This window comes from Sciurus vulgaris (assembly GCF_902686455.1).
Source record: "Sciurus vulgaris genome assembly, chromosome: 12".
Classification (NCBI taxonomy): Eukaryota; Metazoa; Chordata; class Mammalia; order Rodentia; family Sciuridae; genus Sciurus; species Sciurus vulgaris.
In genome coordinates this window covers 110,364,040-110,390,632 of record NC_136473.1, presented here as the reverse complement: position 1 = coordinate 110,390,632, position 26,593 = coordinate 110,364,040, and the positions used below count along the sequence as shown (strand labels likewise).

The 26,593-nt window shown below is 36.7% G+C and overlaps 1 protein-coding gene across 1 annotated transcript; it reads left to right on the top strand.

Moving 5' to 3' along the window:
* Nucleotides 1-91: 91 nt before the first annotated feature.
* LOC306641165 (golgin-45-like) lies at nt 92-26,593 on the top strand. The gene is given in 10 exon segments (XM_079106071.1): nt 92-234; nt 987-1,069; nt 8,874-9,313; nt 11,154-11,353; nt 15,153-15,281; nt 16,885-17,104; nt 25,927-25,983; nt 25,986-26,066; nt 26,068-26,085; nt 26,087-26,593. Coding segments are annotated over 9 exon segments (1,203 nt in total). The 5' UTR covers nt 92-234; nt 987-1,038; the 3' UTR covers nt 26,114-26,593.

Here is a 26,593-nt window from a genome sequence, read left to right as displayed (position 1 = left end):
GATTTTAAACGCACCACGGAGTATTGTCTTTCTCTTGTGGAAAAGCCTTCCGGAAACGAAACTGAGTAACCGGAAGTGACGAGAGGGACGTCCCGGAGTCCGGAAGGCCTGGGGCGCATCGGGTGGGAGGGGAGCCGGCGGGGCTGCCGGGTGACGTGGAGCGCACGGCCTGCGACGCGGGGCGGCCGAAATCGGGAGAGCAGGGTCTTGGCGGAGGCTCCCAAGCCAGCTCCGGTAACTCGGGGAGGGCCTCGGAGGCTTCTCCGTCGGGGGAGGAACAGGGATCAATTCCCGGGCGCCCCTGCGTCCAGAGCCGGGCCGCCGGCGAGGGCATGCTCGGCCGGTTGGGGAAGCCGGTCAGGGGCCACCGCGCTGCCTGGCTTCGGGTCGGGCCGGTCGACTTCGCGTGTCCGAGCCCGCGGTCATCCAGTGTGCCGCCGCCGCGTTGAGGGCACTGCGCTGGCCTCCGCCTCGTCGCGCGGCCCTGGGTCCAGGGCAGTCCTGGAGCCTGTGCAGACCGGGCTGGAAGCTCGGGTTACGTCTTTACTGTGAGGAGCTGCATCGCTCTGTCTTGCTGAAAAGGGGCAAAATGAGCCATCTCGAGTGATACTTTTGTTGCTTGTTACACATCTGAACAGAAGCCCCTCTGAAATGTACAGTGAACAGAGTGCGTCGGGTGTCTCCTGAGAGAATGATTCACTTTAAAATACCTGTTGTCGTACCAGTGGTGGATCAGCTCCTACAGCAACTTCAGTGCTTCTAAAACTCAAGGCACACCCCTGACTTGTAGGAGGCTAAAACAGCACCTACAAGTGAACTGTGCCCGATTTTTTATCACCTGTGAGAAGGCACTGTGAACATTTCCCTTTCTAAGTGCATGGGTTCTAAAAGCAGAAGCAATTAAAATATGATTTTTTAAGTGCAGGCACTTATCGACTGTGTTTATATGATATCGTTTTAATTCTTTTCTGTGTATACGTTTTCAGGAATTTTTCCAGTGGAAGTCTTGAAGTACATTTCATTAAAGAAAATTAAAAAATGACTACTCTTCAAGGTTTAGAAACCAAAGGTAAGTGTTCTTATTTTGATAACTTTTTAAGACATGAAATTTATGGTTAAATTTATGAGTGAATCTCATAGTCTCCTTGAATCATTTGTGTTTCAGATCTCTTCATGTTTACTTTGTAGTTCAGATTTTATATTTCAGTACTTCAGATAAATAATTGAACATTAACATCATTAGGTCATATTTATTGGATGACTACTTACTTTTAAAAGTTTAGTGTAACAAAACTCAGTTTTACAACTGTATTCCTTATCCACTGGAGGATGGAGATTTAAATAAACAAGAATCAAGTACCAGCAAGGCCACACTCTCATTAAGCATTAGAAAAGATCTGGGCTCCTCTCCTAGTGTTTGCTGGCACTCTTTGATGTTCCTTGGCTTTTCTGTCTTTGTATTCACATGGTATGCTCCCCTTGTGCATTTTTATGTATCCAACATTCCCCTTTTATAAGGACAGCAGTCATATTTGATAAGGGACCCACCCTAATCCTGTATGATTTCATCTTAACTACGTTTGCAGTTCCAAATAAGGTCTCATTCTGAGGCACTGAGATTAGGACTTCAGCATAAATATTTGGGGGACACCATTCTACCCATAGCACATTCCACATACAGTAGTCGGTTTGTAGTACTGCTTTGCTTATAATACTCTTGATCATTCCCGATCTTTTGAAATTGTTTCCATGACTTCCAAGCCATCACTTGTGCCGTCAGCCTGCTTTGTAGCTCTTTATTGCCCAATGCAGTAACCACATATGACTACTTGAATTTAAATTAACATTTTTTAAAAATCAATATTTGTTCTCATTCATATTAGCTACACCTGTTTTAGTTAGCTTTTTTTTTTTTTTTTTTTTTTTTTTTTTTTTTGGCTGCTATAACCACAAGACCTAACAAGAACAAGTTTGGGGGAGGAAAAGTTTATTTGGGGGCTCAAAGTTTCAGAGGTCTCAATCCATAGATAGCTGACCCCAGAGGGAGGAAGAATATCATGATGGAAGAGTGTGGCAGAGTAAAACAGCTCAGGATATGAAACCAGGAAGCAGAGAAAGAGGTAGCTCTACTTTCCGGGGACAAAAATATATACCTCAAAGGCATACCCCCAATGACCTAGCTCCTCCAGCCATGTCCTACCTGCTTACAGTTACTACCCAGTTAATTCATATCTGGAGTGGTTTTCTGGGTGCTTTCATAAACCATTACAACCTCCAAGTGCTCAGTAACCAAAGTGGTTAGTATTTATTATAGTTCTATTATTGCCAAAAAATTCTTTTGAACAGTGCTAATCTAGCAGTGCCTTCTCCCTGGTTTATCTTTTAAACATCAGTATTTTTCACTTTTTTCTCTTCTGCTCTCAGAGCTTCTGTAATTAATTATCTGTAAGAACAACTTCCAGATTTATCAGTAGCTCAAATCCCTTCTCTTGAGATTTAGACCCTTATAAACTATAATTGTCTTTTCTTAGATATAGACTACTGCTCTTTTCTTAGATATAGACAGTAATCTTGGTATGTCCCAAAGCTAACTCCTGACCCCGCTCATTTTGGAGATAGAGTTGAGTTCTGCCGGCCAGAGCCTTTAATGAGAGATTGGAAGCAGTTTTCTAGAAGCAGACTTTTCAGGAAGCATATTTCCAATAGCAAACTCTGCTTATGTCAGTTCTTTAAAAGGGATTCAGAGCTAGGTGCAGTGATGCACGCCTATAATCCCAGTGGTTTGGGAGGCCAAGGCAGGAGGATCATGAGTTCAATCAAGAGAGAAGCATCTCAGTGAGATCCTGTCTCTAAATAAAATACAAAATAGTGCTGGGGATGTGGCTCAGTGGTCGAGTGCCCCTGAGTTCAATCCCTGGTACCCACCCTCCCCCCACCAAAAAAAGGGATTCAGATATATGTTCAGGAAACAACAAAGAAAGATCACGTGTTTAATTAAATTTGATACAGCTGTATGCAACAACTGTATCAGTCATTTTCACAAGTCACTAAAACAGTTTAATAGCATTAGAATAGGCAAATCAAAGTAATAAACTGGGAATAAATGGGAAATAAGAACTATTAAATGATAACTAATGTGAAAAATAGAATGGCATTTGACAAAAATTAAATACAGTATTATGATTAGTGATTAAAAGCTTGTTCTTGAAGTGCTTCTGAAATTGTTATTTGTAATGAGGATTAGAGTTATAAAACACTTTCATATTTTTTATTTCATTTGATCTTAATTATCTAATAAGGAAAATAAATCCAAGTACTAGTGCTATTCCTACTTAATATGTTAACTGTTGTTAGTGAACAAAGTTACTGTACTGCATGGCCTGAGAAGAAGTGTACTTAAGCTTGACCTTGTCAGTTGTCTGCATTTCCGGTACCTGCCTTAGGTGAGAAACATGGTTATATTCTTGATCATTGGTTGTTTGGTATCACAGAACTTCCTCACAGAAGACATAAGAGCTAGTACTGTCATCACTAGAGTGATGTATCATTGCTGCCAGAGCTGTTCTAAAAGGAAAAAATAGGGCTGGGGATATAGCTCAGTTGGTAGAGTGTTTGCCTTGCAAGCACAAGGCCCAGGGTTCAAATCCCAAGCACTGCAAAATAAATAAATAAATAAATAAATAGGAAAAATCTGTCAGACTGTAATTGAGGAATTAATGATTTAGTGTAAAGGGAAAAAATAAGCAGTTTTTAAAGGCATTAGTTATTGAACATTTTACACACACCTGAAATCTTCATTAAGCACTTCCTCCTTATCTCTGTGCCAAGCCCCTTTTCTGTAGCTGGTGATATAAGAAGTAGGAAGCCTTTCTACTCTAAGGAGCTTCCAGTAGTTTAGTCTGCAAGAGAATAAATCGTCTTAAAATATTGTAGTATTCGCATTGTTCTGAAAGCTCCAGGGGATGGGAGAGGGTGCAGTTGAGGGATTTATCCAAGTTTACATAATACATAGCAGTGGGGACTTACACACTACTCTGACTCAGAATCTGATAGCAGTGGGGACTTAAATTTTGATGCAGTCTGGTGTTCCTTCTCACCCTGCTGACTTTTTTTTTTAATTATTATCTTTGTGGATTCACAATGTTATGAATAAAGGACAGTATTTATTCAGTGACAGACTATAAAATCATACTTTTTGCCTAAATATTCTGGAGCAAGGATTGTCAAATTGTGGCTCTTGAGCCTCCTTGAAAATGGTTGCAATCAGATGATAGGGAACAGTAACTTTGAGTTCCACATCAATCAAATATTGTTCTGAATAAAAAAGAATTTTGTTCTTCTCATTATTGGATCTATAGTACCAACTTTATTCCATAATTATTATAGTTTTAATTTCATCAATAATCATTATTTTTTCTCTTTTGTGTTTAGGTCCCTAGCTAATATCCTTTCTTTTACGTCCTCGTCCACAAAGCCTGAATATTTACTCTCTGACCTTTTAGAAAAAAAACTTTGCCAACCCCTATTCTAGAATGTTAAACTAGTGACCTTACTTGTTATGTCCCTACATTTGACCAGTCCTGGAGAAGGCAATTAGAATGAATCGTGAACCTTAATTTTAGTTCAGTTTATTGGAGAGTGATCACAGGTGAAGGTAGTGTTGGTGAGTATCATAGTAGTGGTCTTGTTGATTCTCCTCAAAGAGTGGAGAAAAGCAAGGGATGGTGTTTTGCTGCACTTAAGCAACACTCATAATTGTGGAGCTGGTACCATAGAGTCTGGTCTTTCCACTTGAGAGAAGGTAATTGCTCATGAATGTGCCCTGGATTGTGCCAGTATATATGTAATAAAGGTATCTTTGTGTGTCACAGGGAAAAATAGAATTATGAAAGGCAAGCTACCAGGTGAAAAAAAAATGTCAAGCCCTGGCTCTCATTGCCAGCTTGCCTATGTGCGTTAGCTAAAATCAGTTGTCAGTGAGACGGAGCTGCCGTATGATACGCAGCACAGCCTTGGTATTCATAAATCTTTGAGTGAGTAGAACAATTCAAATAAAGTTAAGAGTAAATTTAGCCAGGTGCATTGGTGCACACTTGTGATCCCAGCAGCTCAGGAAGCTGAGGCAGGAGGATTGCGAGTCCAAAGTCAGCCTCAGCAAAACTAGGAGCTTAGCAACTTAGGCCCTGTCTCTGAATAAAATACAAAATAGGGCTGGGGATGTGGCTCAATGGTTGAGTGCCCCTGAGTTCAATCCCAGGTACCACCCCCACCCCCAAAAAAGAGTAAATTGGTGTTCAAAAGGTTGAATTTCTTGATTGGAATTTTACCGTGTATTTTGTTTGAAAAAAGAAATTTGTTAAAACCTCATTAATGTTTCTTTGCCTTCTAAAGTTAGCATTATCCATTTTGTAACCTGTTTTTAATCTCCATTACTTAAAATCACAACTCAAAAATGTTCTGACTTGCCTGGAAATCCTGTTCAACTGTGATCAAGTATCACATCTCTTGTATTTTTTTTTTTTTTTTCAGTTGTAGATGGACAGAGTACCTTTATTTATTTATTTTTTTTTTTTATGTGGTGCTGATGATGGAACCCAGTCCCTCACACGTGCTAGGCAAGCGCTTCACCACTAAGCCACAACCCCAGCTTGTGTCTTCAGCCTCAATAGTCCTGAGTAGTATGGCTCCTGTGATCTTTTTATTTTTGTTGTTTTTAATACTCTGTAGTTAATACTTGATTCTAAGTTCTTGAATGACAGCTTGTCTTATTAATAAAATTCGCATTAGATAAAGTTAGACAAACTTAAAACCATATTTTAAGAACATGAGAATAGTTATTTTTAAAAACAGTTCAATCGATATTCTAGTGAGTACTAATGTGCTACAGCATGTTTTTAAATAATGTACAGATCCTTTATCTAACTTTCTCAAATACTTGCTTATCTTTTTGAAATTCAAGTCAGTCTTAAGGTCTCAAATGTGTTAACATTTATATTGAATTGACATTATTTTATTCTAGTATACAATATTTTATAGAACAGAGCACATTAGTTCCACCCCAAATTTCTTTTTCCCTCCCCTCTAATGTAACTTGGGATTCCCAGGACATTACTACATATACAGGAAAATTTTGAACAACAACAACAAAAAAAAAATCTTTTAAATGAAAAAAATTAGTCCGTTTTCTAGTGATAGGACTATCTTAAAAGAGTAAAAGTTAGAATTATATTTTATAACATTAAATAAACTTCTCCTCCTTAGCAACACCCAAAGTTTGTTAGGAATTTCTTTAAAGAATAATAATAATGATCACAGTAGGCCCTAATATTTAATGAGCGCTTACTGTGCCAAACACCATTCTGAACTCTTCACTTGTGTTCTTATTTACTTTTAAGAATTATATTAAATCATAGGATTCAGCATGTTAAAAAAGTAAATCTAAATAAGAACATGAGAAATAGATTATAGAATGATTTTGGAAGATAGTTTGGTAATACAGATCTTCACCAAACCCATTAATTCAATGCTTGGTGATTTATTTGAGAGAAAGAAATACAAGTCAGGTATGGTGGTGCATGTCTGTAATCCTAGCCATGTGGTAGGCTAAGGCAGAATTGGTTGAGTTCAGAAGTTCAGAGCTAACCCTCATAACAGTGATACTTTGTCTCAACAAAGGAAGGAAAGGAAAGAAGGAAGAAAGGATCCAGAAGTTGAGAAGTTGAGGCATGAAAATGTTCACTAAACCATTATATAGTAACACTATTTATTATAGTGAAAAATTGAAAAAAACAAATATTCAACAATATAATAAGTGAATTCTATATAAGCCTGAAGGCACATATTGTAGCTATAAAATGAAAAATACGAAGACTATAACAAAACAGAAAAATATATTAAACTTATAAAATTTATGATTATAAAAATATTGAGGAAGTTTGAAATAAGTATTTTTTAGTGATAACAGGTAAGTTTTTTTCTTAATATCTTTAATAATGTAATATTTCAAAAATAGTAATAGTAACCAAAGATGTGTGACTGTGTGTGAAGATGATCTGTTCTATTTGGTAGTTTTTGTATCTGTATAATGAAATTTGGAAGAGGAAGAAAACTAAGTTCAGTAAAAAGTAGACCTAACAAAGAAACTTCAAGAATTTATTCTGGTTAGGTATTTTCTTTGCTATAAAACACATTGGCAGGTAACTTTTGAACATTCTTAACATTGCCCCAAAACTGCTTACCCTTTTTATAGTGCTTTGGCCAGAGAACTCCATTTCAGGGCCAGAATTCCAGGAACCAGGGTGACAAGCAGAGTCTGCTTCAGTTTGGAATGTTCACAAATTGTATCTCTCTCTTAATGTGGCTTTGAACATCAGAAACTCTAAAGAAGTTTTTTTTTTTTTTTTTTTCGGTGGTACTGAAGATTGAACCCAGGGCCTTATGCATGCAAGGCAAGCACTCTACCAACTGAGCTATATCCCCAGCCCTAAAGAAGTTTAATTTTAGTAAGATCTTATCATTGCTCTTACCAAATTCAATAAGTTCTAATAGTATAGGTATAGTGAAATGTGATTATTTGATGTAGTAAAATATTTTATTTAGTAATAATCAAAACTAAGAACATACTTGTGCTTTTTTCTAAGTTCTGTTTCAGGTCTTTGTCTTAGGAAATTACATTGTATTATTATTTATATATTGCATATTTATGTTACTGTCCATTATTTACATAATCTATTATACACATATACATATATATGAGATTCAGCTAAATAGTAATGAAGTCACTAAAGAGCAGTCAGTAATTCAAGATTGCCTTTAATGTTTCCATAGAAATAAGATTTCTATCAAAATATTTTTGTACCTTTATTGCACCCCACTGTACATTACCCTGTAATACAGTTTATCTTTTTTGTTTCTTTTATGGGTGCTTCCGAATAAATCCAGGGCCTCAGGCGTTTTAAGCACAGGTCCTATCACTGCCCTGCACTTCCATTACCCATTTTATCTTTTTAGGTGTATATCCTGTATCCTAAATTAAATAGAAAGTTTCTACAGTAAAGTGGTCAGCACTGCCTCAGAATGAACTCCAAGAGACATGCAGCACCGTGTTCACTACCTGCCACCACTTCATTAGTCATTGTGATCACTGCTACTGACCTGTATGCTTGTCCTCTACCCTCTCCTTAGTGTCATTCATTTATTTTTCATCACGAATTTATTATTCATTTTTTGCATTGAGTACTGTGTACAAGTACTTCACTGGAAAGATAGTGTACCTAAAATAAGTTGAAAGCCACTGGAGGAAACAGAACACTAGTAAATGTTATGGTGAAAGCGATGTATGTGGAAGTTTAATCTGACAATGCAATGTTGTTTCACTTATGTAAGCAACACCTAAACCCTTAGGTTTAAGAATGTGACTCACTCTTTGCCTAATCATTTCTCTGGTTTAACATGTTTTCCCTTACTCTTATGTAAAGCATTCTTTGCCAGGAGGTCACAAAAAAAGATGAATTTGTTTTGAGGTACATAAATGGTTTGTAAATATGTATATGTAAACCTGATACTTATATTTAACTAAAATTATTATCTACCATATGCCAGGCGCTTGATCTTATGCGAAGACCAAACCAAATGTTGTGATTACAGTTCTCTTGCATCTTCTACCAAGAGAGGCCATTTACTAAGGAAAGGTGGAGTCTGGAAGACTTAATTCATCTTTTATTGACACGTGATTGTTTGGAATATTACTTTTAACTGTGAATATTTTCCTTTTAAAAAAAAAAAAATTGTAATTCTGAATGTAAAACAAAGCAGTCTTGGCATTTCCTTAGCCTTTCTTTCTGGTAATTCATGTTTTGTTTTTCCTGTGTTAGTCACCCTTACTTCAACCCCAATCCGAGGAGCAGGAGATGGAATGGAAACGGAAGAGCCACCTAAATCTATTGAAGTCACCTCTGGAGTCCAATCCATAAAGCATCAAATCCTTCAGAGTCCACGGAAGAAAGCAGTTCCCTCAGAGAGCCCAGGAGTTCTTCAGCTAGGAAAGATTCTCTCTGAAAAAGCAGTAGAAGTTGAAGCTATAAGAATACTTGTTCCCAAAGCTGCTATAACTCATGATATCCCCAACAGAAGTGGAAAGCTTAAGTCTCTGGGATATCATAGAGGAGAATTTCATGGTCAGCCAGAAGGAGTTATAGAACCTAGAAAGGAACTCTCAGAGGTAAAGACTATATTGGAAAAGCTCAAGAACTCTGAACGGAGGTTACTACAAGACAAAGAAGGTCTTTCAAACCAGCTCCGAGTACAGACGGAGGTAAGAATGGCCTTAATAGCTTAAATGGCAGCTGCTCTTTACACCTGGACCTTCTAAGCCTAGGCAGAAAGGTCTGTTTCTTCATGGATATATCATTCATCAAAGGTGGTCATTTCTTTCAAATTTTTCCCCTTAAATTTCTCATTCTCTCTGAGGGCACCTAGAGAGAGTTAATTGATCAGTAAGCGTGATCAAGGATGGAGGTGAGAGGTGCTTTGGAGAAGACTACTATAAATTGTCAAAGTAGGTTACAGTTATAAAGTACCAAACCAAAGGGTGATCAAGTCAAGCTTTTAAGTTGACGACTTAGCAGTCCTTATTTTAAGGATCCATAAATCCCAAGTTGTTCTGCCTGTGTACACATGATACATAGGCAAATGGTGCTATGAGTTGTGTCTTCATCATAAATAAAAACAATCTATAGTGCTTGATTGTGTTGCTGTAATCTTTACATTTTAGTAAAATTGCCTTAACCCTCCCTTGTTTCTCTATTGGACTGTATCTTTTTGCTAGTTACTAGTCTTGTAACACCATAGTGGTTTTTGTCCAATGTATTAATGTATTTAACAATATGTATGTATGTATACATACACACACACATATATATATACACACATATATGTATGTAAATTTTTTGGGAGGAGGAACTGGGGTCTAAACCGAGGGCCTTTTGTTCTGTCAGGTTTTGAGTCACATCCCCAGCCCTTTTAATTTTTTATTTTGAGACACGGTCTCACTAAGTTGCTTAGGGCCTTGATGAGTTGCTGAGGCTGACCTTTTAATTTTTTATTTTGAGACAGGGTCTCACTAAGTTGCTTAGGGCCTTGATGAGTTGCTGAGGCTGACCTGGAACTTTCAGTCCTCCTGAGTCACTGGGATTACAGGAATGCACCACCACGCCTAGTAACTATATATTTTAAATATGACTTTAACCAATTTCTAAGTATAAAAGTGGTACATACTTATTAGATCTTAGTGTTAAGATTTCTAAATTTGTCACACTACTTCGTATATTATTGAATATGCAGCTCTTTCTTCTCTGGATGGTCCTATAATCTCCTGAAGTGGAAAAAATGATAAAAGGATCCTCTCTCATTCAGAAATCACTCCTACAGTATTTAAGACCAAAAGAAAACTGTGAACTCAGACATCTATAAATAGTAAACATTTTTTTACAATACAGAAAAACACAATGAACATGGTACCATCCGTAACTACTATCCAGGTATAACTTCAAAACTATACATGTTGAATTTATTTTGTCTTATAACCCACATTTTTTTCAGTCATTATTTTCCTTGTCATAATGTTCTAATTATTAATAGTAATAGTGTTCTTCAGTGGCTATACCATGCACCAATATGAGTTTGACATTTGTTTTAATTTTTTGCTCTTTTCAATAGCAGTATAAAAAATGTACTTATAGATATCCTATACTACTGCCTTTTCTTAAATTGCTAAAAGTCTTAGGACACAAAGAAATTAACTTGTAGATATTGAAATAAAAACTACATAAAACATTCTCTTATACTTTGGGGCAAAATGTATTGATTTAGTTTTCTGATTGCATTTCCTTTCTGTTGACTGGAAGCAGTTTATTTTCATGCTAAGGAGTCGTACTTTATTATAGAGGTTCAGTTTATAACCACATTATCTACAGGTAAAGATAGAGATAATGTTTGTATACATTATGCATCTTAATTATTTAATATCTTTTTTTATATACACATATTAAATGATAAGCATTCCACATTACACAAAAACACAGGTTGTTTTTGTTACATTAAAGTCAGTGACATTACTTTGAGCTTGTTGTATTGGTTATGTTCTTTTCTTCTAGGTAAATCGTGAGTTAAAAAAGTTGCTGGTGGCTTCTGTGGGAGATGATCTTCAATATCACTTTGAACGTCTAGCCCGTGAGAAGAATCAGCTTATTTTAGAAAATGAAGCCCTAAGTCGAAACACAGCTCAACTCTCCGAACAGTTAGAACGTATGTCCATACAGTGTGATGTGTGGCGTAGTAAATTCCTCGCAAGCAGGTATTTTCTATTCCACATAGTATTTCATTTACTAGTTTTTGTTCTGTCAGGTTTTCGAACAATAGCACAAGAAAGTAGATTGTAGTACAAAAATTCCTGACTGAAGTTGTCAGAGTACTTCATACATCATTTAATATGTGGCTCTCACACAGTCTCCCTGAATGGGAAAATAATGGAAGCATCCTCTCTTAGTCTAGAAATCACTCCTCCCATATTGTTTAAGACCAAAACAAACCTGTAAACTCAGACATCTGGTAAATATTAAAATCACAAAAGGCAAAACTACATTATTTTTCCTCTACCGTCTATCTGGAGAACTCTAATATTGTTCCCACTGCCTAACAGGACACTGTCCATGTCCTGTTCTCAGAGTTCTGTTGTCTAAAAAGAGATCTTCCTAACCTTTTTCTCTATATACATTAAAAAAGTACAACATTTTTACGGCATACCTAATGAGGCTACTCTCTAGCAGGTAGTAAACCAGGGCCCTAGTCCAGGTATCTGACCGCACTGGTTGGGAACTCTGCGATATATATTATGACTCTGTTTATCCCTGTTGACTTTGAGTTTCTGGGAATAAGATCTGATGTTATTCATCTCTATATTTCTAGTGTTTAGAAAAGGACTTCATGTGTTTAACAATTACTGTCTTAATTGTGGAAATTTTTCTCAAAACACCAAAGTTTTCCAGGTTATACTTTAAGAATCACATGTTTCTTAATGTACTAACATTTGTGATACTCTATAGTAGTTGATTATTCTCTTGAAGTCCTTTACTTATTTGTTTCTAATTATGCTAGTATAGTATGCTATTTGAAGAAATGAACTTACTATTTATTGATTTCAAATGAAAGAGTTCTTATTAAACAGTTTAAGAGGCAAATCATGCATATGTTATACAGGTTATTATAATATGTAAGTTCTACCTTAAAAGATGGAAAGATCTCCCATGTTCTTGGATAGGCAGAATTAATACTGTCAAAATAGCCATACTACCAAAAGTGCTATACAGATTCAGTGCAATTCCAATTAAAATCCCAATGATGTACCTTACAGAAATAGAGCAAGCAATCATGAAATTCATCTGGAAGAATAAGAAACCCAGAATAGCTAAAGCAATCCTCAGTAGAAAGAGCAAAGCAGGGGGTATCGCAATACCAGATCTTCAACTCTATTACAAAGCAATAGTAACAAAAACGGCATGGTATTGGTACCAAAATAGACAGGTAGATCAATGGTACAGAATAGAGGACACGGACACAAACCCAAATAAATACAATTTTCTCATACTAGACAAAGGAGCCAAAAATATGCAATGGAGAAAAGATAGCCTCTTCAACAAATGGTGCTGGGAAAACTGGAAAACCATATGCAACAGAATGAAACTAAACCCCTATCTCTCACCCTGCACAAAAATCAACTCACAATGGATCAAGGACCTTGAAATCAGACCAGAGACCTTGCATTTATAGAAGAAAAAGTAGGTCCAAATCTTCAACTTGTTGGCTTAGGATCAGACTTCCTTAACAGGACCCCATAGCCCAAGAAATAAAAGGAAGAATCAACAACTGGGATAGATTCAAACTAAAAAGCTTTCTCTCAGCAAAGGAAACTATCAGCAATGTGAAGAGAGAGCCTACAGAGTGGGAGAATATCTTTGCCACTCATACTTCAGATAGAGCACTAATTTCCAGAATCTATAAAGAACTCAAAAAACTCTACACAAAGAATACAAATAACCCAATCAACAAATGGGCTAAGGATATGAACAGACACTTCACAGAAGAAGATGTACAAGCAATCAACAAACATATGAAAAAATGTTCATCATCTTTAGTAATAAGAGAAATGCAAATCAAAACTACACTAAGATTCCATCTCACCCCAATTAGAATGGCGATTATCAAGAACACAAGCAACAATAAGTGTTGGTACACTCATACATTGCTGGTGGGGCTGCAAATTAGTGCAGCCACTCTGGAAAGCAGTGTGGAGATTCCTTAGAAAACTTGGAATGGACCTACCATTTGACCCAGCTATCCCACTCCTCGGCCTATACCCAAAGGACTTAAAATCAGCATACTACAGAGATACAGCCACATCAATGTTCATAGCTGCTCAATTCACAATAGCCAGATTGTGGAACCAACCTAGATGCCCTTCAGTTGATGAATGGATAAAGAAACTGTGGTATATATGTACAATGGAATATTACTCAGCTATAAAGAATAATAAAATTATGGCATTTGCAGGCAATGGATGAAATTGGAGAATATCATGTTAAGTGAGATAAGCCAATCTCAAAAATCCAAAAGAGGAATGATCTCACTGATAAGCGAATGATGACACATAATGGGGGCTGAGAGGGGGGCAAGAATGGAGGAAGGAGGGACTGTATAGAGGGAAAAGAGAGGTGGGAGAGGTGGGGGGGGGAATAACGGAATGAATCAAATATCATTACTCTATGTAAATGTATGATTATGCAAATGGTATGCTGTTACTCCATGTACAAACAGCATGTATCCCATTTGTTTACAATAAAAATAAATTAAAAAAATAATATGTAACTTCTTAACATCCTGATCAACACCCATGGTAGCATTCTAAAGATAATAAAAATTACTGATATTTTAGTTAATCTTTTAATGTCAAAATTGTTTTCCTTTTAAGGAATTCAGTAATAAGTATGGTCTGAAGCTTCAAATTTTAGTTTTAAAAGATTTTCAGCTCAGGGCTGTGGTTGTAGCTGAGTGGTAGAGCGCTTGCCTCGCATGCATGGGGCACTGGGTTCAATCCTCAGCACCACATAAATAAATAAAATAAAGACATTGTGCCTCATCTACAGCTAAAATAAAATTTTTTTAAAGATTTTTCAGCTCAAACTATATTGTAAAATTTGCTTCAGTTTCATCAAGAGAGTTGGTTAAGTAAAATGTAGTATGTACAATCAGTAGAAAACACGAAGTTGGTTCTTCAAAACTGGGAATGAGCTGGGCCTATAATCTAGCCACTCAGGAAGCTAAGGTAAATTGAGACCAGCCTGGACAATTTAGTAAAACTCAGTCTCAAAGTAAAACTTTTAAAAGGGTTAGGGTTATAGCTCAGTGTTAGAGTGCTTGCCTTGCATGTGAAAAGCCCTTGGCTCAATCCCCAGTACTGCAGAAATAAACTAGGAATGAAATAGAGTTGCATGTGCTTATATGGAAAAAGCTCCAAAATTAGTAAGTGAAAAAAGCAAGGTATAGTAAACCTCGTATTAAATAATCACTTTTTGTAAGCAATTTTTGGTAAAAACGTTTAAGAAATTTTTATGAGTTACATATAAAAAAAGGACAGGCATGCTGGGCAGAAGGAAAGACTTAGTTTTTATTTTATGGAAGCCTTTCTATGTTTCTGTATTTTTCTAAGGGCAAATTGTAATTGAGTAGTAAAAAAAAAAAAAAAAAAAAAAAGCTCATTTTTGTCTTCCCCTTTAATTTTTTTTATATTTAAACTCATTTCATTATTTGCCAAATATAATTAACCTGGAGTAAGATTGGGATAAATTCAGACGCCACTGTATAGAAAATTAATGTTTCCTTTGTCATTTTATAAATAAGTATTTTAACTGAATCCCTTTAATGAGCACTAAATTTATAAATATTTTTAAATTTTTTTAGTGAAAATTTTAAAACAAGACAGTATGACTGTTAAATCTTTTGTTATTTTTTTTAAATGCCAATTACAAAGCAGTATATTAATATTTCTTGTACTGTCCTACTTTCAGAGAATTTGTATATGAAATTTTAATCCGTTTCAGGGTCATGGCAGATGAACTAACCAGCTCCAGAGCAGTTTTACAGCGTCACAATCGAGATGCACAAAGTGCTATACAAGATCTCCTAAGTGAACGGGAGCAGTTTTGTCAAGAAATGGTAGCTACCAAAAGGTACGGCACTTGTTTACATATTGAACTCTTCTAGTTTTTCCTGCTATTTTTGTTACTGCGATAATGTTTTTTAGTTGTCTACATTTGATAACTTATAAAACATATGTCTTGGGAGGGAGGAGGCCCAAAATATAGATATGCTTTTTCACCTGTTCTCAATTAGGGAGAATATTATTTATACCAGTAATTTAATAGAAAAAAAAATCGTTGAAATTTAAAACTGATTTGGATGATGGTTTTGTGGTTTACTATAACTTTTGGTAGAAGCCAAAGAGTATACCTGTCTTTCCTATGGAAGGTAATCTTTTCGAAGACTTTCTACAGGATTAGAGTTCATTTTCAAATCGATATACTCCAGAACTACTAAAAACCATCTTTTTTTAAAAAAAAAGTCTTCCTTAAAAATAAGCTCCCTGCGCTGTATATAATTGAATTATTACCAGTAGAATCAGTAAGGGTCAAAGAGTAAATTGTATGGATGATCAAAAGAACAAAGCACAGTATATCAAAGTATCACAATCTGTGAGAGGCAGCTAATGTGGTGTTTACAGGGAAATGCACAGCCTTAGATGCTATTTTGGAAAAGAAGAAAGGTCTCATCAGTTATAGAAGCTCCCTCAAAAATTAAACCCAAAGTAAGCAGAAGGAAGAAAATAATAAGGGTGAAAGATAAAGTAATTAAAAAGAGAACCAAATGCTAGTTCTTTGAAAAGATAATTTAAGAAACCTCTAACCAGTCTAATTAGGGTGAAGAGAGGAGATTCATATTAAGTGTTAGAAATGAGGGGAGTATGTACTGCAGGTTATATAGACATGAAAAAAATCATAAAAGCCTATTACAACTCTATGCCAATAATTCAATAATGTAGATGAAATAGACAAACTAACAAAGGTTACTCTAGAATAAATATTTATTGATCCCCAGAACTGCAAAGAAAAATAAGAAAGTAAAAAAATATGAATTACCTGAATAGTCCTAATATATTAGATATGAATTTGTAGTTAAAACCCTGTTAGTAAAGGAAATTCTGAGTCTAATTGGATTCACTAAATACTAGTAAACATTTAGGAAAGAAGGAAATATACACAGATTCTTCTAGAGGGTACAGGGGAAAGAAACAATTTCCAACTCATGAGACTGCCATTATCTTAATACCAAAACCAAAGACATAACAAGAAAACTGCAGACCAATATCTCTAATGAACATTGATGTAAAAATCCTTAACAGAGTTCTAGTGAATCAAATGCAACAATATAGAAAAAGATTTGTATGTTATGACAACATAAGGTTGAGCTCAGGTATTATAGGTTGGTTTAGCATTCAAAATCAAAAAAGAAAACCCATAGATGCACAAATCAGTAGCTCCTATACTAAAATATAATAACTAAAAAAGTACTATTCATTGAATGATTTTCAGATTGACAGGTGCTTTCTGTAGTTAACTTATTTGACCAGACTGCCTGGTTTATTGAATTTAGAGAGAGAAAGATACAGGAGAAAGAATATATGATTTCAGAAATGTATTTCTCATTTTTTATTATTATGGATGTTTATATTTTGTCTTCTCACTAATGTTCAGAGTTCATGTGTGTCTTATGCAGATTTTTGGAGGAGCTTTTGGTCTCCTTACAGTGGGGAAGAGAGCAGACTTACTCCCCCAGTGCACAACCCCAAAGCACAGCAGAACTTGCATTAACAAATCACAAGCTGGCAAAAGCATTAAATTCTCATCTTCTGGGGAATGTTGGCATTAGCACTCAACAAAAGATACCATCAACAGTTGAATTCTGCAGCTCCCCAGCTGAAAAAATGGCTGAAAAGGTAAAATAGTTTTCATGATCTGTGGAACTTCTATTACGATCTCTCGAATTTTACTGTACCCTTACTGAAAAGCATCACGATATAATGGAAGTACTTGGCATTGGGAGTTGGGAAGTATGGAATCTAAACCTGATTTTCATGCTAATAAGCTTGTGATCATCGAGACAATTATTTTCTCCTCTGAGCTTTCATTTTCTCTACCATAACTGCTCTATTTTGAGGAGAAAAAAAATTTAATTGTTTTGAAAGAGATCCAGTTTTTTTTAGCAAACAACTCATTGAAAATCCTTTCTTTATACTCATTTTGATATAAAAACTGCTGTGAAATTTATAATTTAGTAATCATTAGTAAATTAAATGGTTTACTTCTGATCTAAGAAATTATGTAATTCCCACATAAAAGTGGGGGAATGTGCTCAATAATACAGAATCAAATAATGTAGACCAATTACCTCCAGTTTTGGATGAATTCAGGGCTCATGCAGGGTGACCTATCAAATATGTGCTCTCACAGTTCTTTGATGACAGCCAAGTTTACCTTACAACTTTAATACCCAACTCCCATGTCCCCATCTTGGACCTTGTTATTCACTAGACCTCTTCCATTATTAAAATCTTCAACATCTTTCTCTCTGATCTGTGACTCCAACTTTCTAACTGATTCTTTCATTTTTACTGCCTTTTTCTTGATCACATCATTATTATTCTTCCCTCGATTCCCGCATTTTTTTCCATCTCATCAGCTCACAGTCCCACCTTCTCTTTCTTCCCTGTCTTTCTTGCCTAGGCTTCATTTTAAGTACCTTGTTCCCTTGTCCTTCCCAGGTACTCAGAACCCAGGCCTTTGTAAGTTCAGCTGGTCAAGAGCTTTGTTTCAGTACCCATCAAAGACTACTACCCCACATTCAGCAGATGACTTTGGATCCTGATTCACAGAAGAAAGAGAGGGTACAGGCAGAAAACTGCCCCAAAGTCCCACTTGATGTCTGGAAGCCTTTCATGTATGATGACCAGTATCATATTCATTTCTCTCCCAGGAAAAGGTGTTCCTCCTTGGCCCCAAGCATAGCCCCTCTCTAGGCACACCACATCCGTGAACAGTTATCCCTTCTTTCTGTTAACTCTTTCCTTTTGGGTTAAGAACATGCCCGTGTGTCATCCATTTAAAAAACAAGTCTCCTCTCTCATTAGTTCTCATTAGGTTATGGCCTCATCACCTTCCCTTCACAACCCAGAGTCTTGGACAAATCCATGCTTGTTTGTCATTGCATGCCATCCACTTCCAAGTGTAGAAGACTCCCAGCCTCACTGTTCTTAAAAAGTACTCTTATAAAAAGGTCATGGATGTTTTTTTCATGGTCATATTTTACTGAATCAAGCGTTTTTTCCTTCAAACTCCCTGACTTCTGTAACATTACTCTATCTGAGCTCTTCTTTGGAGACATTTTTTCTCCTTTAAATGTTGAATCTCTTCCCTACTCTTCAGATGTCTTGGTTTCCAAAGCACCACGTTCTCCAGCTCCTCGCTGCTTCTGTAACCACTCTTTCTCAGTATTCAAGCAGGAGGGCCGAACCCTCTTCCTCTGGCCACGCTTGAGGCTTTCCTCACTTAACATACTTTCTCTATTCTCACAGGACTGTCATGTTCCTTTAGATGTATGCTTGTGGTTTCTCTACCAGAAGCATTTTTTTGTTAGTTCAAGAGATTTGTATACACCTGCACATTTCTGCTTGTTCTACAGAAAGCTAAAAATGGAACAGCCTTTTTCCTTCTAGTTTTTGCATTTGTACACCCCCCCTAAAAAGGAGAAAAATTACCTTTCCTATACTCCATCTTGGTGAACTATTCCTATTGTATATAATGTTTTCAGGATTCCTTAAAGTAATGTATATAAAAGGCCATAGCAGATTATGACATATAGCAGTTTCTTGATAAATGGTAGCCATCATTTTATTATTTTTTTCCTTCATGCCCCAATCCTGTTAATTTTAACAAATCTTGTCAGTTCCTTCTGATTTACACTCAGCTCCTAAGTTCCAGCTCCTGACCTACAGCCTAGACTGTGGCAGTACCCAGCCTCGTTTTTTTACCTGCCTCCAGGCCATCCTGAGCTTTGTTTCCAGAAAGTTACTTTTTAAATGCCAATACAATAATCATATAGCTCCCAGTCTCCCTCATTATTGAATCTAAATTTTTTCATATAGTAAAGAATTTTTGAATCTTTTTTTCCATTCCTCCTTCTCAAGTGCCCCTACCACACTGAAGTTCACATCTAGCAGTGTTGACCACTTCTCATTTCCTACACATGCCCTGTGTCTCTGTCTCCCTAGACTGCTTCCCAGCAGCTGTCCTGTCGCCCCGCCTCTGCACCAACTGTGAGAGTCAGCCTTCCCTACGTCTCACTGGCAAGTCTACATGTGCCTTCTGTGGGCTTCTGTTGCACTAGGTCTTCATTAACTTAAGTTGTAGTTGTTTGATTCTCTATCCTTCTCCCAAACCCTGATCTGCTCGTTTCCTCAAGGTGTGGCATAGTATGTGGTACAGAGAAGGGACTCAGCTGTTTACTGAATGAATCAGTGCCTAGAACAATACTCAGATGTTTATTGAAACCACTCGTTTCCCCTTTTCTACTATTCTCTCTTGTTGGGAAATTATGTCAGTGCATACTTGGTTGCTGCCAGGAGCATTTGGAGTAGTTGACCATTCTGGTCTTTTGTGAATACTATCTTCCCTTGTTTTTTCTGAATCCTACAACTTCCTGTGTTTTCTTTTATCTGACCATTCTAGTTCAGAATGTTGGGGATCCTCAGGGTGGGTGAATTCCTTGTTTTATTAGTCCTTTATCCATTACATTTTCCCACTTAGCAAATCGACAGCCCTTCTTCCTTAGGATTTCTTGAACCTTTCAGCCCCATTACCTCAAGTTGCCATTAGTTTTTAATAGGTAATTGCAGTGATTTACCTTTCTTCTTCCCTTGTCTGCCCCTAATTCCCCTTCTTTTCCCATCTTCCACACTGTGCAGACTAGAGGGTAACTGCATCTCCAGTCGCTCCAGAACCCAGGATTCAAGAAGGGGAGGCATTGAGAGGACTCGGACTAAAATAGAGCCATGGACTGAGTCTCCCCACCCGGTGGAAGCTTGGCCCGGGCGGCACGCCCGGATTCAGGCGGCTTATTACAGTAGGGCAGGGCAGCTAGAGTCTTTCCCAGGCAGCCCTGCACATTCCGGTGGTGGGCTCCTCCCACACGGCCAGCTTCTCAGAGCAGGCCCCCGAGTGAGAGCCTTTCCACACAGAGCCAGCTCCAAGCCCTGGAACCAGTAGCAGGCTAGGGGCAGCTTTCTTTGGAAGCACTGCATTATCAAGTTACTCCAAGACTTCAGGCTACTGAAGGCTGGGAGGTGATACACTGAAAATCTACAGGGACACTATAAGCCAATAGAGGAAATCTGCAATATGAGAGAGTCCCACTGACATCTGACCAATATGAGAAAACAAGGGAAGAAAATGTCCAAACAAACCTAGATACTATATCAATAAAACGCAATATCAGCACAGCAGAAGAAATGTCAGAAAGGGAGTTCAGAATGTACATAATTAAAACAATCAGAGAAGCAAACAAGGAGATGAAAGAGCAAATGCAGGCATTGAAGGAGGAGATGAAAGAGCAAATGCAGGCATTAAATGATCACACCAATCAACAGTTAAAAGAGCAAATACAGGAAGCAAGAGATCATTTCAATAAAGAGTTAGAGATACTGAAAGAAAAACCAAACAGAAATCCTTGAAATGAAGGAAACAATAAACCAAGTTAAAAGCTCCATAGAAAGCATAACCAATAGGATAGAACACCTGGAAGACAGAACCTCAGATATTGAAGACAAAATATTTAATCTTGAAAACAAAGTTGACCAAACAGAGAAGATGGTAAGAAATCATGAACAGATTCTACAAGAATTATGGAATATCATGAAAAGGCCAAATTTAAGATTATTGGGATTGAGGAAGACTTAGAGAAACAAACCAAAGGAATGAACAATCTATTCAATGAAATAATATCAGAAAATTTCCCAAATCTGAAGAATGAAATGGAAACCAAGTACAAGAGGCTTTTATAGGACTCCAAATATACAAATTACAACTGACCCACACCAAGGCACATTATTATGAAAATACCCGACATACAAATAAACACAGAATTTTAAAGGCCACGAAAGAATCAAATTACATTCAGGGGGAAACCAATAAGAATATCAGCAGATTTTTCAATCCACGCACTAAAAGCTAGAAGGGCCTGGAACAACATTTACCAAGCCCTGAAAGAAACCGGATGCCAACCAAGAATCTTATACCCAGCAAAACTTACTTTCAGATTTGACAATGAAATAAGATCCTTCCATGATAAACAAAAGCTAAAGGAATTTACAAAAAGAAAGCTGGCATTACAGAACATTCTCAGGAAAATATTCCATGAGGAAGAGAGGAAAAACAACGATGCAAATCAGCAACGGGAGGAAATAGCCTAAAGGAATAGCCAAATAGAGGAGAAACCAAATGATGTCAAAAAAAAAAAAAAAATGAGTCAAATGACTGGGAATACAAATCATATCACAATAATAACCGTGAATGTTAAGGGCCTGAACTCATCAATCAAAAGACATAGACTGGCAGATTGCATTAAAAAGAAAAATCCAACAATATGCTGCCTGCAAGAGACTCATCTCATAGAAAGAGATACCCATAGACTAAAGGTGAAAGGATGGGAAAAAACATACCATGCACACGAACACATCAAAAAAGCTGTAGTATCCATCCTCACTTCACATAATGTGGACTTCAAGCCAAAACTAGTCAGAAGGGATAAAGAAGGACATTTCATACTGCTTAAGGGAAGGGAAGCATAAATCAGCAAGACATAACAATCATAAATATCTATGCCCTGAACATTGGCTCATCCATGTTCATCAAACAAATCCTTGTCAATTCCAGAAATCAAATAGACCACAACACAATAATACTTGGCGATTTTAACATACCTCTCTCACCGCTGGATAGATCGTCCAAACGAAAATTGAATAAAGAAACCATAGATCTCAATAACACAATCAACATTTAGACTTAACCGACTTATATAGAATATACCATCCAACAATGAACCAATACACTTTCTTCTCAGCAGCACATGGATCCTTCTCTAAAATAGACCATGTTTATGCCACAAAGCTACTGTTAGCAAATACAAGGAGATAGGGATACTACCTTGTACTCTATCAGATCATAATGGATTGAAATTAGAAATAAATGACAGGATATAAAACAGAAACTTCTCCAATTCCTGAAGATTAAATAATACACTATTATATGATGAATGGATAACAGGACATCAGGAGGGAAATCAAAAAATTCTTAGAAGTAAACGAGAACAAAGACACATCATATCAAAATCTCTGGACACTATGAAAGCAGTACTTAGAGGAAGATTTATTTCATGGGGCGCATTCAACAAAAGAAGTAGAAATCAACAAATAAACGACAACACTACAGCTCAAAGCCCTAGAAAAAGAAGAGCAGACCAACACCAAAAGTAGTAGAAGACACGAAATAGTTAAAATCAGAGCCGAAATCAATGAAATGAAACAAAAGAAACAATCAGAAAAATTAACAAAATAAATAGTTGGTTCTTTGAAAAAATAAACAAAATTGATAAACCCTTAGCCACACTAACAAAGAGAAAGAGGGAGAAAATTCAAATTACTAAAATTCAGAATGAACAAGGAAATATCACAATAGACGCGAGTGAAATATAAAACATAATTAGAAGCTATTTTGACAATCTATACTCCAAAAAAACAGAAAACCTCGAAGACATCAACGAGTTTCTAGAGACATATGAATTACCTAAACTGAACGAGGAGGACATACACAACTTAAATAAATCAGTTTCAAGCAATGAAATAGAAGAGGTCATCGAAAGCCTACCAACAAAGAAAAGTCCGGGACCAGATGGATTCTCAGCCGAGTTCTACAAAACCTTTAAAGAAGAGCTCATTCCAATACTCCTCAAAGTATTCCATAAAATAGAAGAGGAGGGAACCCTCCCAAACTCATTCTATGAAGCCAATATCACCCTGATACCTAAACCAGACAGAGACACATCGAGGAAAGAAAATTTCAAACCAATATCCTTAATGAACATCGACGCAAAAATTCTCAACAAAATTTTAGCAAATTGCATACAAAAATATATTAAAAAGATAGTGCACCACGATCAAGTGGGTTTTATCCCAGGGATGCAAGGTTAGTTCAAACATCCCTAAATCAATAAATGTCATTCACCATATCAACAGACTTAACGTTAAGAATCACATGATTATTTCAATAGATACAGAAAAAGCATTCAATAAAATACAGCATCCCTTCATGCTCAAAACACTAGAAAAAATTGGGGTAGTGGGAACATTCCTTAACATTGTAAAGGCCACCTACGCTAAGCCCATGGCCAATATCATTCTAAATGGTGAAAAACTGAAAGCATTCCCCCTAAAAACTGGAACAAGACAGGGATGCCCTCTTTCACCACTTCTATTCAATATCGTTCTTGAGACTCTAGCCAGAGCAATTAGACAAACCAAAGAAATTAAAGGGATACAAATTGGAAAAGAAGAACTCAAACTATCCCTGTTCGCTGATGACATGATTATATATTTAGAGGAACCTGGAAATTCCACCAGAAAACTCTTAGAACTCATAAGTGAATTCAGTAAAGTAGCAGGTTACAAGATCAATGCTCATAAATCCAATGCATTTTTATACATAAGTGATGAATCTTCAGAAAGAGAAATTAGGAAAATACCCCATTCACAATAGCATCGAAAAAAATAAAATACTTGGGAATCAATTTCACAAAAGAGGTGAAAGACCTCTACAATGAGAACTACAGAACACTAAAGTAAGAAATTAAAGAAAACCTTAGAAGATGGAAGATCTCCCATGTTCTTGGATAGGCAGAATTAATATTGTCAAAATGGCCATACTACCAAAAGTGCTATACAGATTCAGTGCAATTCCAATTAAAATCCCAATGATGTACCTTACAGAAATAGAGCAAGCAATCATGAATTCATCTGGAAGAATAAGAAACCCAGAATAGCTAAAGCAATCCTCAGTAGAAAGAGCAAAGCAGGGGGGTATCGCAATACCAGATCTTCAACTCTATTACAAAGCAATAGTAACAAAAACGGCATGGTATTGGTACCAAAATAGACAGGTAGATCAATGGTACAGAATAGAGGACACAGACACAAACCCAATAAATACAATTTTCTCATACTAGACAAAGGGGCCAAAAATATGCAATGGAGAATAGATAGCCTCTTCAACAAATGGTGCTGGGAAAACTGGAAATCCATGTACAAACAGAATGAAACTAAACCCCTATCTCTCACCCTGCACAGAACTCAACTCAAAATGGATCAAGGAACCTTGAAATCAGACCAGAGACCCTGCATCTTATAGAAGAAAAAGTAGGTCCAAATCTTCAACTTGTTGGCTTAGGATCAGACTTCCTTAACAGGACTCCCATAGCACAAGAAATAAAAGGAAGAATCAACAACTGGGATAGATTCAAACTAAAAAGCTTCTCTCAGCAAAGGAAACTATCAGTAACGTGAAGAGAGCCTACAGAGTGGGAGAATATCTTTGCCACTCATACTTCAGATAGAGCACTAATTCCGGAATCTATAAAGAACTCAGAAAACTCTACACTAAGAATACAAATAATCCAATTAACAAATGGGCTAAGGAAATGAACAGACACTTCACGGAAGAAGATGTGCAAGCAATCAACAGATATATGAAAAAATGTTCAACATCTCTAGTAATAAGAGAAATGCAAATCAGAACTACCCTAAGATTCCATCTCACCCCAATTAGAATGGCGATTATCAAGAACACAAGCAACAATAGGTGTTGGAGAAGATGTGGGGAAAAAGGTACACTCATACATTGCTGGTGGGGTTGCAAATTAGTGCAGCCACTCTGGAAAGCAGTATGGAGATTCGTCAGAAAGCTTGGAATGGAACCACCCAGCTATCCCACTCCTCTGCCTATACCCAAGGGACTTAAAATCAGCATACTACACATCAGATACAGCCACATCAATGTTCATAGCTGCTCAATTCACAATAGCCAGATTGTGGAACCAACCTAGATGCCCTTCAGTTGATGAATGGATAAGGAAACTGTGGCATATATATACAATGGAATATTACCCACCATGAAGAATGATAAAATTATGGCATTTGCCAGGCAAATGGATGAAATTGGAGAATATCATGTTAAGTGAGATAAGCTAATCTCAAAAACACTAAAGGTGAATGATCTCGCTGATAAGTGGATGAGGACATAAAATGGGGGGTAGGAGAGGTTAGCGTTAGGGTTAGGGTTATGTTTAGAGGTTAGGATAAGAAGGGTGGTAAGAATGGAGGAAGGAAGGACTGTATAGAGGGAAAAGAGGGGTGGGAGGGGTGGTGGGGAAGGGAAAAAAAATAACAATGAATCAAACAACATTGCCCTATGTAAATTTATGATTTTTAATTAAAAAAAATGTACATAGAGTAATGTAATAATACCTAGGAATCATTGTTAAATGTATGGTTTTTGGGGGTGATGGTATTGTTCTCAAATTCCTCCTTCAGATGTGGTTTTTATGAGTTTTATAGTAATGAACTGAAGCTTCATAGGTAGTCATACATCAGCGAAACGAAAAAGCTTTTATTAGTTCATACTACATACAGCTAATATTACCTCTCATTTTCCTTAGGTTCTTCGCATTTTGGATCCAGTTACCTGTACAGAAAGCTCACCTGATAATCCATTTCTGAGTCTTCACCAAACACATTACTTGCTACAAAGAAAAATATTGGACGATTTCATCCCTATACTAGATATGAAAATGTAACTTTTTAATTGCTGTAATCACTTGCCAGGGAGAACTTATTGTCCTTTAATATTCCATATGTTGAAGTCATGCTTATTTCTAATGTCATTTTTATTTGGGAGTTGGGTTCTTATAATGTAAGCTAATGTCACTTCCTCTTTACATAATGTATATCTGCAAAGAGATTTATGTTCCGGACTTCACATTATCCTTTCTAAATAAATATCTCAGGGTAAGAAAGCAAACCGTGTAGGTATATTTGAAGTAGAGGGTAATTTCCAGGCAAACACAGTGTTTATGCTAAGAGACTCAGATTTTCTACCTGTCTTTGAGGCCCCACATTATTATTTATCTTGTCTATTCTGTAAGAAAAGAATTTATTTGGGTGCACTACTGCAGCAAACTACATCCATTAGTCAAATGTTGCCATACACATTCATTTCATATTGCCTAAGCCGTTTTTGAACAACAGAGTTGAGTAGATGCACCAGGGCTTGTAGAGCCTCAAAGAATTGTTCTTCACAGAAAAAATTTCTGACGCTTACATAAT